At 36.0% G+C, this 15887-nt stretch overlaps 4 protein-coding genes and 2 long non-coding RNA genes across 15 annotated transcripts; 3 read left to right on the top strand and 3 right to left on the bottom strand.

Moving 5' to 3' along the window:
* Positions 1 to 834: 834 nt before the first annotated feature.
* Positions 835 to 4116, top strand: FLP (Duplicated homeodomain-like superfamily protein; the record flags this gene model as incomplete). 4 transcript variants are annotated; one of them, NM_001084065.3, is made up of 11 exons in its annotated part: positions 835 to 1112; positions 1240 to 1467; positions 1555 to 1601; positions 1768 to 1824; positions 1926 to 1998; positions 2105 to 2160; positions 2257 to 2424; positions 2520 to 2814; positions 2910 to 3052; positions 3132 to 3399; positions 3485 to 4028. In NM_001084065.3, the coding sequence occupies exons 2-11, from the start codon at positions 1375 to 1377 to the stop codon at positions 3593 to 3595; spliced, it is 1311 nt and encodes a 436-aa protein (NP_001077534.1). In that variant the 5' UTR covers positions 835 to 1112; positions 1240 to 1374. The 4 variants fall into 4 exon arrangements, with proteins under 4 accessions (NP_001077534.1, NP_001321792.1, NP_563948.1 ...); NM_001332112.1 differs by lacking the exon at positions 1768 to 1824 and having other exon boundaries at positions 865 to 1112; positions 1871 to 1998; positions 3485 to 3595; NM_101302.3 differs by lacking the exon at positions 835 to 1112 and having other exon boundaries at positions 1197 to 1467; positions 3485 to 4116.
* UTR3 (UDP-galactose transporter 3) lies at positions 4041 to 6115 on the bottom strand. The gene is made up of 7 exons (NM_101303.4): positions 5874 to 6115; positions 5587 to 5684; positions 5361 to 5491; positions 5216 to 5246; positions 5027 to 5130; positions 4813 to 4934; positions 4041 to 4715 (listed from the first exon to the last, which is right to left on the bottom strand). The coding sequence occupies exons 1-7, from the start codon at positions 5975 to 5977 to the stop codon at positions 4310 to 4312; spliced, it is 996 nt and encodes a 331-aa protein (NP_563949.1). The 5' UTR covers positions 5978 to 6115; the 3' UTR covers positions 4041 to 4309.
* Positions 6116 to 8438: 2323 nt separating this feature from the next.
* APK2A (protein kinase 2A) lies at positions 8439 to 11086 on the top strand. The gene is made up of 6 exons (NM_101304.4): positions 8439 to 8873; positions 9143 to 9489; positions 9584 to 9719; positions 9821 to 9957; positions 10044 to 10167; positions 10438 to 11086. Exons 1-6 carry the CDS (start codon positions 8807 to 8809, stop codon positions 10905 to 10907), a joined length of 1281 nt encoding a protein of 426 aa, NP_172889.1. The 5' UTR covers positions 8439 to 8806; the 3' UTR covers positions 10908 to 11086.
* AT1G05077 lies at positions 8831 to 9164 on the bottom strand. The gene has a single exon (NR_138831.1). It is a non-coding gene; the product is annotated as an other RNA (long non-coding RNA).
* On the bottom strand, positions 10958 to 14630 carry IQD28 (IQ-domain 28; the record flags this gene model as incomplete). Of its 7 annotated transcripts, none has more annotated exons than NM_001332114.1 (8): positions 14123 to 14544; positions 13620 to 13752; positions 13307 to 13540; positions 13033 to 13221; positions 12863 to 12943; positions 12172 to 12723; positions 11355 to 11985; positions 10958 to 11258 (listed from the first exon to the last, which is right to left on the bottom strand). In NM_001332114.1, the coding sequence occupies exons 2-8, from the start codon at positions 13707 to 13709 to the stop codon at positions 11227 to 11229; spliced, it is 1809 nt and encodes a 602-aa protein (NP_001319001.1). In that variant the 5' UTR covers positions 13710 to 13752; positions 14123 to 14544. The 7 variants fall into 7 exon arrangements, with proteins under 7 accessions (NP_001319001.1, NP_563950.1, NP_001031046.1 ...); NM_001332117.1 differs by having other exon boundaries at positions 11227 to 11258; positions 11355 to 11901; positions 14416 to 14586; NM_202095.3 differs by having other exon boundaries at positions 11227 to 11258; positions 14416 to 14544.
* AT1G05083 lies at positions 13731 to 14428 on the top strand. Its single transcript, NR_138832.1, has one exon. It is a non-coding gene; the product is annotated as an other RNA (long non-coding RNA).
* Positions 14631 to 15887: the final 1257 nt, after the last annotated feature.

A 15887-nucleotide genomic window follows, 5' to 3' on the forward strand; every position in this document is an offset into this window, starting at 1 on the left:
ACGTTGCTTGTCATGTACCCTCTTTAACAAAACACCAATGAAGTGTTGCCAATATCCATCGCCCATTTCTTTTTGTTCCAATCCAACGTACATTTTCTAATTCTTGTTTACTCTCCTTTCGTTGTTATTTTTATAATAAATGAATATGCTAGTCTTTTGTTTTCTTTTCCAATATTTTTTATTATAAAAACTACAATTAAATTCGATAGTTTAGTTGATGAATTTTACGAGAAAACATAAAAGTGAAGGCCTTCAAAGAGTTCAAACAACTAAAAGATTACTTTACATAAAATCGTACTTGAAACTAAAATAAATCGTTACATGTAAACAGAAATGTCATTCCTCATAACAAAATGATATACATATTTATACATGCATCCATGAATCGTGTATATTGAACCATATAGTAGTATTAGCTGAAAGTGCACACTTCAAAATATGGGTGTAGGAAACCCATAAAAGTAATCATGTTCTCCACAAAACTCTAGACACTAGTACCGTAACATAATGGCAAGTGTTTTTCTTACAATATCTTCTACTACTACTACTACTATACTTTAAAAAACACAATGGCAATGGGACTAGATGTAAGATTAATAAATGAAAATAGCTAGAGTCTATAAAATAAAATAAACAAAAATTTGGGGAAAAAAGAAAGAGAAAGAAACATAATTGGTGAAGAAGAGAGGCAGTAATGGAGAACAAGGTCATGGGTTTCAGCGTTTTTTATTTTTCAAACTTCCCTTCATACCCGCGCACTTACTCTTCCTTCCGTTGGCTTTCCTTTTTATTTTTATTAGTATCTTTCTTCTTTAAATATTTTATAGAGTTCTACAAATTTAAAAAGGTTTTCATGTGGAGAGAGAAATAATTTATATTCAGATTGAATCAAGAAAATGTGTGGTTCTTTTGTTTTCTCATTTTTCTCTCTAGCATTTTGAATTTGGTAAGACAAAACCCATGTCTTCATGATTCTTGAATGACTCATAAAAAAAGTTTTCTTATATAAATAGCCATTTTCTTTTTGCTGTTTTGGAGAAACTCGATCTCTGTCAAAAAAAAAAATCGAATCAGAGGAATTATATTGGCAGTGGAGAATAAAAATAAAGCAGGTAAAAAACTCGAGAGTTTTCAGTGACGAAAATGAGTTCCTTTTCAGAGTTTGTCTTTAATTAGGTTTTTTTCTTTCTTTCTTTTTTTTTCCTGCAAAAAAGTTGAAGAAGTCATTGTGTGTGATAGGAGGAGTTGGATTTTTAAAAAAGGTAACGGAGCGTCGAAGAAAAATAAATAGAAAATAAACAGAGACAGAAAGAGGACATATACAGTAAGAAAATATAAAGAGAGAGACAGTAGTAAGAAAGAAGAAGAAGAAAAATGGAAGATACGAAGAAGAAAAAGAAGAAGAATATTAACAACAACCAAGATTCCAAGAAAAAAGAGCGTCATATTGTTACTTGGTCACAAGAGGTCTGTACATATATATGATGAAACTCTGTTTTTGTTTTGTATTGCTCTGTTTTTGAGTGATTCTGAAATGGGTTTATGGAGTTGCAGGAAGATGTTATACTAAGAGAACAAATAACTCTACATGGAACTGAAAAGTGAGCTTTCATTATTCATTTCACTCTTCTGTTTATTTGCTATGAAAAGTCTTTTTTTTTCTTATATAAAATTTTTTTCCTTGGAAAGTTTTTGTTTTTTGAAAAGATGGATTCTTAAAAGAGGTTGTTGAGATATGGTTTCCGTTGTGTGTTTTGATGATATTAGTTGGGCGATCATTGCATCAAAGTTCAAAGACAAAAGCACAAGACAATGCAGAAGAAGGTTACTGAATCGATTCAATATCTGTTTTTCTGTTTTTTTTCTGTAGGCAAAAACTTTCCTGGGTTCTGTTTTGAAATCCGGAGATGGATTTTTGTTTGCAGATGGTATACATACTTAAACTCTGATTTCAAAAGAGGAGGTTGGTCCCCTGAAGAAGATATGCTTTTGTGTGAGGTGACTTCACTTACACAGACTTCCATTACATGGATAAGATTTTTAAGTTTGGTGTTTGTGGTTTATGTCTGATCTTTAATGGACTTTTGTGTGATTGGTTTCTCAGGCACAAAGAGTATTTGGTAATAGATGGACTGAGATAGCAAAGGTGGTTTCAGGCAGGTATAGCTCAAGCTCAAACTCTAAAGGTGTAGGTGAAGTCATCATTATAAGACCAGAGTGGTTAAACTAATGTTCTGTTCGTTATGTGTTTTGTAGAACTGATAATGCTGTGAAGAACAGGTTTACAACACTTTGTAAGAAGAGAGCCAAGCATGAAGCTATGACTAAAGACAGCAACTCAAACACCAAAAGAATGTTGTTCTTAGACGGTATCAGTACACCGCGAAAATCCGAGAATGAAACTCCTATTGCTAAGAAATTGAAGTAAGTTTTGTTTCTTTTTTGATCAAATAAACTTAAGTTTCCTGAGTGTGTTCACTTTTCACAAATTTCATGGGGGTTTGTTGGTTATTATACAGGAGAAGTCACATTCTAGATCTCACAGAGATCAGTAACTATGGAAGGGCCGAGGCATGTGTGAATCAGCAGATAAGGTCTCCATTTTCGGTTTTAGCTCGAAATGCCACTGGTATTGATAGCTTGGAAGAACAGAATCAAACAAGCAATGTGAATGAGAGTGATGGTGAAGGGATGTTTCTTAAGAAGGATGATCCAAAAGTGACAGCTTTGATGCAACAAGCTGAACTTTTAAGCTCCTTGGCGCAGAAAGTTAATGCAGACAACACAGAACAGAGTATGGAGAATGCTTGGAAGGTAAACCAAAAAACAACAAACTTCGCAGCATATCAAAATAGCGAAAAGTTTCAAGCTTACTAATAACATACCTCTTGTTGTATGCATATATACAGGTTCTTCAGGACTTCTTGAATAAAGGCAAGGAGAATGATTTATTCAGATATGGAATACCTGATATAGATTTTAAGATCGAGGAATTTAAGGACCTTATAGAGGATTTGAGGAGTGGTTATGAAGACAATCAATTATCTTGGAGGTAGCTTTTCATCACCACAAAAATTTTGTGTTCATCTTAAGGTTTTGATTGTATAACCATTTCATTTGATGTTCTTTAGGCAACCTGATCTTCATGACTCACCAGCTAGCTCTGAGTATAGTTCCGGATCAACCATCATGGTGGATCAGTCTGGTGATAAAACACAACCATTCTCAGCAGATACTCAGACAGAACATAAGCAAGTTGGAGAGGAGTTGCTCGTCCCGAAAAATCCTGATGAGAATATGCCCATCTCAGGCGAAGAAAAGTTCAGCTCGCCTATTCAGGTCACGCCATTGTTCAGATCTTTGGCAGACGGTATACCAAGTCCACAGTTCTCCGAAAGTGTAAGCTTCGCACCTTCTTTGTTCATCATACAATACTTAGGCTTTGAAAAAACAATGAGTCTTAAAAGACTGATTGCTTTTGTAGGAGAGGAGCTTCCTGCTAAAAACACTAGGGATCGAGTCCTCATCTCCATGTCCAAGTGCTAATCCTTCAAAACCACCCCCTTGCAAAAGAGTCCTTCTCCATAGCTTGTAAACCAACCAACCATCTCTCTCATACCCTAAACCGCGGTTTAGTCTCCATGGAGACGTAATTTTTTCCACTTTTGCTTAGATTTCATATTAGGTTTTGCAGCCATATCGGCCTGGAAGTTTTTGTGAAGCGGGCATGCCATGATCTGCATTCCTCCCTCAAGGTTTTTAAGTTTCTTTCCTGGTCCTAGAATGTTAACGGTAACATTTTCTAGCCCCATCAAAGAATGTTCTCAAGAATCTGCCATATACTCAGATTCAGATTTCTCTTTCTTTTCTTACTTAACATAAGGAAGCCATCTACAAAAGAAGGCACCAGTGTGTCTTTAAGAAAAAATTCTTTGGTTTGTCTCTAAGGGCTTTACTCAGATACATCATCTGAGCATTTTCCCCAGATTTCTTGATTTGTTTTCATCATCTCTGTACAGAATCTCTATCACATATATATAAAGAAGTTTTCCAGAGTGTAACTTTAGGAAAAATGAAAAACTCAGAAGGAAGAGTTTGTTGTATTGTTAAGACAAATATATATGAGTGGAAATATATGATTTGTCTTTTGGTTTGATATATATAAGTTTCTTCTAATGCATTAGTTTACATTTTGCTAATGGACTAAGCTTTCTTCTCTCTAACTTTCAGACATATTTGGAAGTAAAAAGTTTCCAAATCAAAAACAATTTTCTTGAAGAATTAAATATTTTGATCCCCAATCTCAGCTTCAGGCCTTTTTCTTCTTCTGCATTCTCTGCAGCTTCCTCCATTTCAGGTAAATTTGGTAAGACAATCCACCGAACACCATCGACACACATCCCCATTGTTTGGAAGATAACGGATTCCCGCTCAAAACTGAAGATACCACGATGCTTACAAACTTCCTGGTTGTGGTTATGGTCGTGTTAGCTAGAGACCCGAATCTGCTTATTGTCAAGAAGATGAAGTTTTGGCCTACTGCACCGCATAAACAGTACATAAGAATGTCCCATGCTGCCTCAGGGTGTTGCTTGCAGAACTGCACAGCTTCAAATCCGCTCCCATGTGGCAATCCAAACATGTAGACCATGTTGTATATGGTTCCCCATAAATTCATTCCCAGCATTATGTCCCATGCGTTAGTTTTGGGGTACCTGTATCCATGTATGGCGATGATTAATGTCCAACATCTAGACCATGTTGTAGATGTCAGACTGGGTTAAGTATCTGACAGAATGTCAAGAGTCATACCTTGCGGTAATGGAATCCTGGGTTGCGTTTGTGAATCCATCAAAGGCAAGGTTTAAGAAGCAAAGCCCGTAACCAAGGGGTGCATTGGGATGTGCTAGCTTGCTGATGGTTTTAGAGCTTGTCTGTAAACCAAGTCAAAGACGGTTTACTACATTTCCACAGACAAAGTATAACAAAGATTATGATCAAAGTTCCTGAATGCAGATTTGCCTACCTTAAGAAGGGCAAACATAGATACTCCTCCGGCAACAAGAAAGGTGCAAAGATACTCAGGCAAAGTGTATCTTATGCCATAAACTAAGGAGCCCATCAGCATAACTACATGAAAGAAAAAACATATATAAGATACACATAGCAGCAGTTGAGAGCGATTATGGATTGATGCTCTAAATTGACACCTCACCTGGAATCATTTTGGAAGATTTTGCAAGGACCTGCAAGAAGCAAGTTTTGCATCAATATTACTTCCCAAGAAAGGTTATTACCTCAACTATCAACCATAATCAAGAAAAATGAGGTTTTTATTACACTAACAATGCCTAATTTACCTGAGCTGGGTAACTAATATACTTTAAAGCTTCAATGCCCATAGCAGGACCAATGGTATTAGTAATGCCAGCACTCCAATACGTCCACCATGGGGCTCCACCAGAACCTCCGTTGGACCAGAGCTTAATCACTGCTCATAATCAATCAAAAATACTTCAGTTCCATTTATTCGTCTGTTATAAACTTATAATTCTAAGGAATAAACAATGAAGATGCCCTACTCACTTATATAAGACCAAACCAAGCAGATTACATTCTGAGCCAAATTCAGAAATGCAAGATGCTCGAATCTCTTCCCATCTTCACCAAATTTCTTCGTCGACCTAATTCGAAAATGTTAGAGTTCTATCAGCTACATTTCTATAAATTTCCAATAATTGCAAACGCATCACCAACCAGGATTCCGAGAATAGAAACAATCTCGAACAAACAGAATCGAGCAATGTCGAGAGAAAATAATCAACGAGCTAAAATAAGATTGATCGATTTCGACCCTAACGAGTTTTACTTACAAGGTCTCTTGAAGAATGCCTTGGTATATGTAAGCTGCCCAGATCCCAGCGACACAGAACGACAATAACAGAACTCGCCGGAGACCGGAACCGTGAGATTCCATCGCCGCACGTCGCTTATTGTTTTATCCGACGGAGCTCCGGCGAAAATTTGAATTTCAATTTTACGCTATTTGATCAGTTTTGCGATCAAATTATGAGATCGGTCTGAAGTGGAAACGAAAGTTATTAGAGAGAGTGTAGGAGGCGCGAGAAAGACGTAGATTTTCCACGTGTAACTGTGTCATTGGCTTAATAATCTGACATGACACTTCTGATTGGCTATAGGACGTGGATTTATTTCTGGAATCCAAGTCATATGCACATTCATGTCTGAGATAGGAATGGGAACTATGTGCCGTTTTATTGTCATGAAAACGTCACGCAGTTTCCTAGAACTTGTAAACGGATGTTCTTTTTACAGCTTGGGCCTTAATTTGATTAAGCAAACTTGCACACAGCTAATCATGTCAGTTTGACTAACTGATGAATTCATACAAATCTAAGATCACTTGTGGTAAGAAAATGAAAGAAAAAGGCGTATATACACAAATGGAGGAAAGTTGCCAACATGATTTAATTGATTAAAATTTAGTGATGACCCATTGTTAAGATTACTAAAACAAAATATGATATATCTTAAAGTAAATGTGACAATAACGTCAACATAGCGAGAAAAGTTTGAAATATCGAATTTCCATTATATTAAAACAAGGTATCACATGCATGCACTCATGCATAGTTCATTATGATTTGAGTAATTTTCTATACGAATAATATTATACTATATCTCAATGAAAATAGAAGTTATATATATTGGGAAACGGAATTTATATGACATACTTAATCCTCATGGGAGAACCAATTATACATTTTGAAGAGTCAAAAGTCAAAACTCAAAAGAGTGACTCTTACCGGATACAAAATGAAAATAGAAGTCTTGGTGAGATAACAAATTAATGTGTAACATAACAATATAATATCATAAAAGATTCCAAATGGGGCTTTTGTCCACACGTGATATGCAATATGCAAAAGAAAAAAGAACTCTCTTTCGATCTGCCGGTCAATAACAATGTGAATATAGATTAACTGATTAATAAGTAGTTTCTTGGGTCAATGCATGGGATATTATATTTAAGAAATACACCAAAAATGTATTCGACGTTAGCCACCACGTTCCATTAAAAATTCAAATCTAAATGATGATTACCGTCGTCTACATCTATGATTACAAATTTTTTGTCTACTATGCGTTTAGTTATTTACCATGGTTTGACGATTATATATATAACACACATAAATTATGACGGTTTAACGTTGTCTCTTAACTCAAAACTTAATTTTACAAAAATATTATTTAAGAGTTGAATCTCATACTTTAATTATTCATTTGGTCAACTAGAATGCGAAAAATCCACAATACTTCGTAACTAATTTCGGGTCCTTTAAATCTTGATCACCTGTTGATCAACAAAAGATCTACACATAAAGATTGATTCATCCATTGACTAAACTTTTATTTATCGAAGAAAGACTATATATATCTAATGCATGCATGCCATATGCACAATAATCTAATAGTAAATCCAATACGTCTCAGAAAGATAAAATCGTCCATAATACCAAATTTTATTCTAAGGTTTTGATATCTCTCATAATTTGGAAGTGTATGTAAAAGTTTCTTAAACATAAATATAACATCCAAAGAAAAGTTGTAAACACTTAACATCTTGATTGAAGGGGAATCTCGCTAATAATTGTGACTGAACGATAGTAAGTATTATTGTAAAATATCGATCAAAATTTCAACGATATGGGCGATCCAGACCCACCACTTTGTTGTCCCTTAGCAGACGTCAACCATGACCATAATTAGTTAAAAAAAACACCAAACAAAAACCACAACTTCCTTTTAATTCTTTTTAAATTCTAAATTTCAGACTAACAAAAAGTATTCATAAGCTGTTTCATGTATGAATTTAATATCATGAATACTAATAACTTGAGCCATTAACTTTAACCAAAAAAAAAAACTTGAACAATCTAATATAATTCCCTGTAACATTTAAAAGATGGAGATGGGAAAACAAGAATTCTAAAGAAACATTGTAAAAATGAAACAGAGACAAATATTTTCAAGCAAGTCTTGTTTCATTTCATTTCTGTTTGAAAAATGACAAGTTTAAAGTCATGTCTCATATGTGTAATATTATTAACTTTAAAATATAACAAAATAAATATCTTTGATTACTTTTTGAAATGTTTTTTATCTCAAGAATTTGGAAATTTTCGTTGATTGATACATTATAAAATCTGAAAATTAGATGTGAAACACGACTTTTTGTCCACCACCAATCCTCCTAGAAATTATCAGTTTATCACTCGATTACTGAATGAATGAATGAGTTATCTCTGAAAAGTTGTCGTACCATTTATTATCCCACGCGGATTTACTGCCGTGAGCATGACGTTACCGTATCTATCTCAAATTACTAAAATTGTCCTTTCCGATGGCCGTCTAAAGGAACTAACTCGAGGGCATTTTGTCATTTTGAGAAATTGTTATGAGTTTGAGTACAAAACAAAAGGACACGACGACTTTGTATTATTTGCTTCAAATCCTCTGTTCTTCACCTTCCTTGTTCCTTCTTCTCTCCTTCTTTTTTATATAGATTTTCCTTTCATGTTGTAATACTTTTATTCTATTAGCGTTCATATTCAGCTAAACAGACATTGCGCCGCCGTTAAGTCGAAAGGATAGAAAGAAATTAAAGAAAGAAGAAGCTTGTTGTCTTTGCTTCTTGAGGCTCTCTTCTTGTCTTGATCATCTGTTACGTTGTTCCACGAAAAGAACAGTAGCTTTGTCTCTCCATATAGGGTTATTATCTGAAATGGGTAATTGTTTAGATTCATCAGCTAAAGTGGATAATAGCAACCATAGCCCACATGCTAATTCTGGTAACTATTTCCTCTCAAGTCTTTATTGCTTAATTGGGTTCTATGTTACAGTTTCTTGGATATTTCTTCTTATTCTCAAAATGGGTTTTTCGAATAAGTAATTTGTCCATCTCTGGATCATCAAAAGTCAAACTCTTTTGAATTGCTCTGTTTAGTACATGTGTTTGATCCATGTTTGTATCTGTATTGATGTTCTTAGCATCATGAGTTTGATTGAAAACACACCAAACTAAAGAGATTTTACTATGTTTGAATGATCATTTTAATAGCTTCTTCGGGCTCTAAAGTTTCAAGCAAGACAAGCCGTTCAACGGGTCCTTCAGGACTAAGCACAACTTCTTACAGCACAGATAGTAGTTTTGGGCCATTACCAACACTTAGGACAGAAGGAGAGATACTTTCATCGCCTAACCTAAAAGCTTTCACTTTCAACGAACTCAAGAACGCGACTAAGAACTTTCGTCAAGATAATCTACTAGGGGAAGGAGGTTTCGGTTGTGTATTCAAAGGATGGATTGATCAAACATCTCTCACTGCTTCACGTCCCGGTTCTGGAATCGTTGTTGCTGTTAAGCAGCTTAAGCCTGAAGGTTTTCAAGGTCATAAAGAGTGGTTGGTAAGTTCGGTTTCTCGCCCTTTTTCGGTTCACCGTGATTAATGAGTGTGTGTTTGCTGACATTTTGAGATATTGTTTTTTTTTTTTTTTTCAGACTGAAGTAAACTATCTTGGTCAACTTAGTCACCCAAATCTTGTATTACTAGTTGGGTATTGCGCGGAAGGCGAAAACCGGCTTCTTGTATATGAATTCATGCCAAAAGGAAGCTTGGAGAATCATCTTTTTAGACGTATGTTTTCAGCAACTCAACAATCTTGAATTCAAGAAGAATCTTACATGTTTCTTTGTTTTTCAGTTTTCTTATAATCATCCGGTCAATGTTACTTGCAGGTGGGGCGCAGCCACTTACATGGGCAATAAGGATGAAAGTGGCGGTAGGTGCAGCTAAAGGGCTAACTTTTCTTCATGAAGCAAAGTCACAAGTGATATACAGAGACTTTAAAGCTGCTAACATTCTACTCGACGCTGTAATAAACCCGAGCATATACTCTCTATAACCACTTTCGGGATTTGCTTCTGATTCCTAACTGTTTGAAACTGTGTCTAAATGCAGGACTTCAATGCTAAGCTTTCAGATTTCGGATTGGCAAAAGCAGGTCCTACTGGTGATAATACACATGTGTCAACAAAGGTCATTGGTACTCATGGATATGCAGCTCCTGAATATGTTGCCACAGGTTTGTTCTAAACTTACATACGCGGTAATAAACTAGACAATACCACGAGCCCATCTATGGTCTCAATAAGGTTTTATCAGTTTCTGTGTAAGACAACTTCACAAGCTTTTTCCAAGAATGTTTCAAAACCTTTGACTTATTAATCTCGAAACGCTTTATCTTTCTCCAAGAACTCGTCAAGAGCTTTGACATTAACCAAAAATCTTTGACCTTTAGATTGTTTTTGTTTTCTCTAAGAACTCATCTAAACCTCATCTTCATCCACTGCAGGTAGATTAACCGCAAAGAGTGATGTGTACAGCTTCGGGGTCGTGCTACTAGAACTAATATCAGGACGGCGTGCCATGGACAATTCGAATGGAGGAAACGAGTATAGTCTTGTAGATTGGGCAACACCGTACCTTGGCGATAAGCGAAAGCTTTTTCGCATAATGGACACGAAACTAGGGGGTCAATATCCACAAAAGGGAGCTTTCACAGCTGCTAATCTTGCATTGCAATGCTTAAATCCCGATGCAAAACTCCGGCCAAAAATGTCAGAGGTTTTAGTCACATTAGAACAGCTAGAATCCGTTGCTAAACCTGGAACCAAACACACCCAAATGGAATCTCCAAGATTTCATCATTCTTCTGTTATGCAGAAATCTCCGGTAAGATATAGTCATGATCGGCCTCTGCTGCACATGACTCCTGGTGCATCGCCTTTACCTTCTTACACTCAATCTCCTCGTGTAAGATGAAACACATTTAAGAAAACAGATCGTGCTTTATGCTTGTATGTGTACTATATGTAAAAATGCAGGCTTGTCTGTGTAATTAGAGAGGAGTGATTGCAAAGGTTTATACAGAGATTAACTATTTACTTCAACTATTTTGTGTCTTCAAACATATCAGAGTAAATTGAAGCAAGATATGAAAATGATGTAATAGACTAGACATGAACACTGACCAAACACTCTCTAAACTCACCAAACCAAACCAAAATGCAGAGGAAACACACTAAGTAATTGAATTCGACCATGTAAGATGAGTAGATGACACTCTCTTTTGCCTGAGCCTTCACCGTTTCCAGTCGGTTCTGGTTGACTTGTCTGAAACAATCAAGAAAGATATGGGTTAAAAGGTTATTTATCTGAGTAAAGCTTCAATACTTTTATAAGAATTCTGTAAATTTGAGTCTTGCTTACGAGTTATGTCCTTGGAAGAAGTAAAAGATTTGTCGCCGTTCATAGATCCTTTGGCAGAGGCTAAGAGAAGTTTTTGAGCCCTTGGAGACATAGTAGTAGTACTCAGCTTACCATTGGCTGGAGAAGGCAGTGAATGGCGCCGTAATGCCCCATTTATCTCAGTCTTCGCTTGGGCAAACCTCGGAGAGGCTTCTCCTTTGACTCTGGCCTTTGCAGATGCAGTCGGGGCCATGTAGCTGGGGATTTTCCGTCCGCTAAGGGTAAGCCCATCATCTTGTTTGTCAATATTTGCAGGCAGCAATGCTCGTTTTTCACTTTGCTTTGTGTTATCAGAACCAACATTACCATTCTCAGAGCTTACCTTCACATCTGCACATTTAAGGGCTTCGGCTTTGTCACTGGTCTCTGCAGTTTTCAGTTCATCTTCCTCCGTCCTATCCAAAACTGGTGACTTCTCATCTTTTACAATATCAAATTCGATGGGAACTGCATCAGCTTTATCTTTCTCTTTTTCACCAAATTCAATATTGTCTCCTCCTTCAAGAACCTTTCCTTCAGACTCTATCTGCACAGAATCTCCAGTATCTTTTTCTTTTCCAGAAGACTCGATATTGTCTCCTTCTTCAAGAACCTTCCTTTCAGGCTCTATCTGCACAGGATCTGCAGTATCTTTCTCCTTTTCAGTAAACACAATATTTTCTCCTTCTCCTCCTTCAAGAACATTCCCTGAAACCTTCCCTTCAGACTCTATCTGCACAGAATCTGTAGTATCTTTCTCCTTTTCAGCAAACTCAATATTGTCTCCTCCTTCAAGAACATTCTCTGAAACTTTCCCTTCAGGCTGTATTTGCACAGAAGAATCTGGAATATCTTTCTTCTTCTTCTCAGCAGATCTAAGGGTGGCTTTCTTTGACCCGTTCGAAAGAGAAGACCTTTTGAGACTAGGACTGGGCTTCTCATCTTTAATCTCCAAAGGCGACCCCTCCTTTGAGCCGCTTCTACTTTTTCTCGAATTGTGATTTGCTTTGTCACTCTCATTTCTCAGGGGATCTTTACTAAGCGTGGAAGCCTTCCTCACATTTCGTTTAGGTTTATTTCTTTCAGCTGTAAAACGGCTAGGGCCAGTTCCACTAGTTGTGCCAGATGGTTTCTTGATACTTCGCTTTGGCCTTTTCTTTTCTGCTTCAACCACTGCTTGGTAGTTTCGCTTCTTTGACTGAGATTTTGGAATCTCAATCCTAGGTACTCGTGAACCAGAAGACCAAACTTGTAATTGTGTCCAGCGTTCAAGCCAAACCTTGGCTGAGTTAGGTTCCTCAGGACCATACTGGATCTTCAGAGGCAATGCAGTTGGTGAAGAAGCTAGAAGCTGAAAAGCCAGAGAAATAATAAGTTACAAACCAGAAAAGCCAATGTTGTGTTGCAAGATTGGTAAATCCGGGTTTACTGAGCAGGAGTTATGGAAATTATTATTCCACCAAGAACCATGAAACATAAGTTAAAGATACCTTATCAACAAAGACGAACTTTGTGGGATTATCCATCCAACTACACGTGCTCGATTGCAAAACTTCTGAATCACTTGCTTCCTAATAGAAGAAAGAAAATTGCAGCTTGATTATAACAAGCCTACAAAATCAGCCAACTATGTAATGAAGGCGTGATAAAGAGTCTCTACCATATGTTTTTTCTGAAACTGAATCGCAATATCTGAAGATCTAGCTTTCTGGCCACGAACAAGAGCCTGAAACTTCACAATTCCCCATATACATGAATATGTAGCAATGGCTTGTCTTCTCACCAAGTGACCACGGATAACTGCCTGCAGCCTGATGATACCTTTAAGAGTTCGAAATGCTCTACGTGCCTTCAGTAGATGAATAAAAAAACATCATTAACACTACCAACTCTATTCACGTAGATTTGTCTTTGTTATGGCAAAGAATAAGTACCTGATGAGCTCTGAAGGTAGCTTGAACCTTAATTGCAGCTTGTTCAAGCTCGACTTCTCCCAAGTCATTCCTTGACTCGAGATTATCCTTGGACTCATCACCATTGATTGGAGAAACCACATTTTGAGCAGTAGAAGCTGGAACTGGTTGTGATGAAACCACCGGAGGATCAACTGTTAAGTTTGACAAATCTTCTGTCACCGATTCCACCAGCTCTTCTTTCTTAGCAGATTTCTTTGTACATGTGAACAACATTACAGTTAGAATAATCCTCATTCATTTTAAGGATGAGTTAGGAATCCCAAACTCTTACCAGTTTCTGGCTTCGGTTATCCGAATTCGACTTAGGCGACTTCTTCCCGAGAAGCAAAGTCTTGATCCATTTACCAGGAGTCTTTCCCATTCTTGATGGCGCCTAAAAATAATGAGTTGCTAAACGTAGAAACCTGCAGAAGAACAAGCCAAGTCTGTAAATTCTCACAAACAAAGTAAACAAGCTCATCCAGTGAATTTCACCAGCAAAGAAACAAGCCAATTCTGTGAACTTTTACAAGCAAAGAAAGTAGCTAAATTTGTGAATGTTCACTTTTAACACAGCAACATAGCCAACGAACATGAAGAAGTTGCAGCTGAAAAGTATTTAACAGGAACATACAGTACCACAATCCATCAGCTAAAGACAATGGTTCAGTAATATAATAACATAAAAAAGTAGCATGAATCAAGGCATAAAATAAAAAAAGTAACGGAAGCCAGAAATAAAACAGATGGCATTAAATGAAGTGAACAAAAGCAGAGATCTTGAAGACAGCAAACCAAAATCATGAAGATCCAGCAGATAAACCAATATCCAAAAATTAAGCTGGTAAAGTTCCAATTGAGAAAGAAAAAGAAAAAAAGTTCCAATTGAGCAAGATACCAAAGTAAAAATCAAACCTTTCTATCAAATTCAGAGCTGAGGAAGTGATATAAAGATAAATCTAACGATCAGAGATTAATCAGATCTGGGTATAAATCAAAAGCAGACAATTTTAGCAAAAATGGTGAAAAAGGAAATTAAAACGTCAACCTCAGAGAATTGAATTGATGAGTAGTAGTACCAAACTTACTGTGGTTGTTCTTCGAATGTTGTCCTTCCTTCTAAAAGTCGGAAACAAGATCAATGACCTAAAAGGCTTAAAGGCATAGTGGTAGCTCACTGTGAACAAATAGTCTTCCCCAACGGTTCCACTGATAGCGAAAGAAGAAGATGACAGATATTACCACTTTTAATTAGAAAGAAAAAATTAATTAAGGAATAGACAAAAACAAAAGAAATTTCGGTTCAAAGCGACGTCGTTTGGAATGATGTGTAGGCAAAGTCTAAAACTAGGCCTTTCTGGGCCCAATTAAAGGAGTCAAAGGGAGTTATTTACAGAAATACCCTCCTTTTTCTTGGATCATGATCATGACATTGATGATAAGTGATAACCTTTTTTCTAAAACAATACTAACAATCAAGAATGATGGGTGTCATTATCCAAGTGGTTAGTTCGCTTAATCCAAACATCTAATCTAGTATTCCTAATCAATTATTTAAATCGTAACCACTAACCAGCTCATGATAGGAATGTATTGTATTCTAACTAGATATTTTTTGACGTTTCATAAACGAATGTGAAAGAAACATGATTAAATTATCACTATAATAAAGTTTAGATTTGATTCTGTTCGAAGTTGAATCCTGGTTTTAAGAAATGAATATCTTAAAATGTTTGAATTTTTTTTGTGGATAACTTTACATTAGCAAATTTTATGTCACAACTAAACTACAGTGTAAACTTTATGATATTTTTTTTTTTCTGAATTTATTCAACTATATGCTATATAATTTGGGTAATTTATTTTGAACATGCCTAATTTATATGGACCTAAAGATGCATATTTTGGGCCTTAAATTAGTTGGATACATATATGGGTTTAAATTCTAACCTTTAATAAGCCTATAAGCCCAAAAAATAACAGTTTGTAAGTTATCTGACAAAGGATTTTAATAATAAAGCTGCATATAAAATTGAAAAGAAATGCATGTTGTATAATATTAATTGATACTTTGGCAGTGTCGCTTATTACAAAGGCAGTTGCATGTGATGTGCTTGCAAACTCGCATTTTATCTTCCCTTACCTTTTTGTTTTTAGAAAATAGTATATTTTTTCATCATGATTACTTGGAAACTTGGAAGCTGTGACAAAATATTGGTTTTGAGTGCTTCTGATAAAACCTTGTATTTTGAACTTGAAAACTTTTGTTTTCAGCCATTTTTTTAACTTACTACGATGACGGTCACTTGTTTTGGGATGAAACTTTTTACTACTTGGTGTTGGTGATGCATGGTTTCTATAATTCCTCTTATACAACAAAACTTTTTTGGTTTTTGTCAAAAATTGTATATAACCAACCTTCTTTTTATTAGGATCGCACGTCAGGCCACTTAAAAAGAAGTAAAGAACAATGAGAGATCGATGTAAAAAGAATAAAGGAACAAAAGAGAAAGTAATGGACAGTTCATCACAATTCACACACCAAAAAGAAAACAGCTGA

This window comes from Arabidopsis thaliana (assembly GCF_000001735.4).
Source record: "Arabidopsis thaliana chromosome 1 sequence".
NCBI classification, from domain to species: domain Eukaryota; kingdom Viridiplantae; phylum Streptophyta; class Magnoliopsida; order Brassicales; family Brassicaceae; genus Arabidopsis; species Arabidopsis thaliana.

Bases quoted from the DNA above. Each gene is read 5' to 3' on its own strand.
- UTR3 (NM_101303.4), bottom strand. From the start codon at position 5,977: ATGGAATCTCACGGTTCCGGTCTCCGGCGAGTTCTGTTATTGTCGTTC. The intron at 5,685-5,873 runs GTAAGTAAAACT...TTTTCGAATTAG, and splicing joins GGCATTCTTCAAGAGACCTT to GTCGACGAAGAAATTTGGTG. The intron at 5,247-5,360 runs GTAAATTAGGCA...TGCTTCTTGCAG, and splicing joins ATATTAGTTACCCAGCTCAG to GTCCTTGCAAAATCTTCCAA.
- APK2A (NM_101304.4), top strand. From the start codon at position 8,807: ATGGGTAATTGTTTAGATTCATCAGCTAAAGTGGATAATAGCAACCAT. The intron at 9,490-9,583 runs GTAAGTTCGGTT...TTTTTTTTTCAG, and splicing joins AAGGTCATAAAGAGTGGTTG to ACTGAAGTAAACTATCTTGG. The intron at 9,720-9,820 runs GTATGTTTTCAG...TGTTACTTGCAG, and splicing joins GGAGAATCATCTTTTTAGAC to GTGGGGCGCAGCCACTTACA.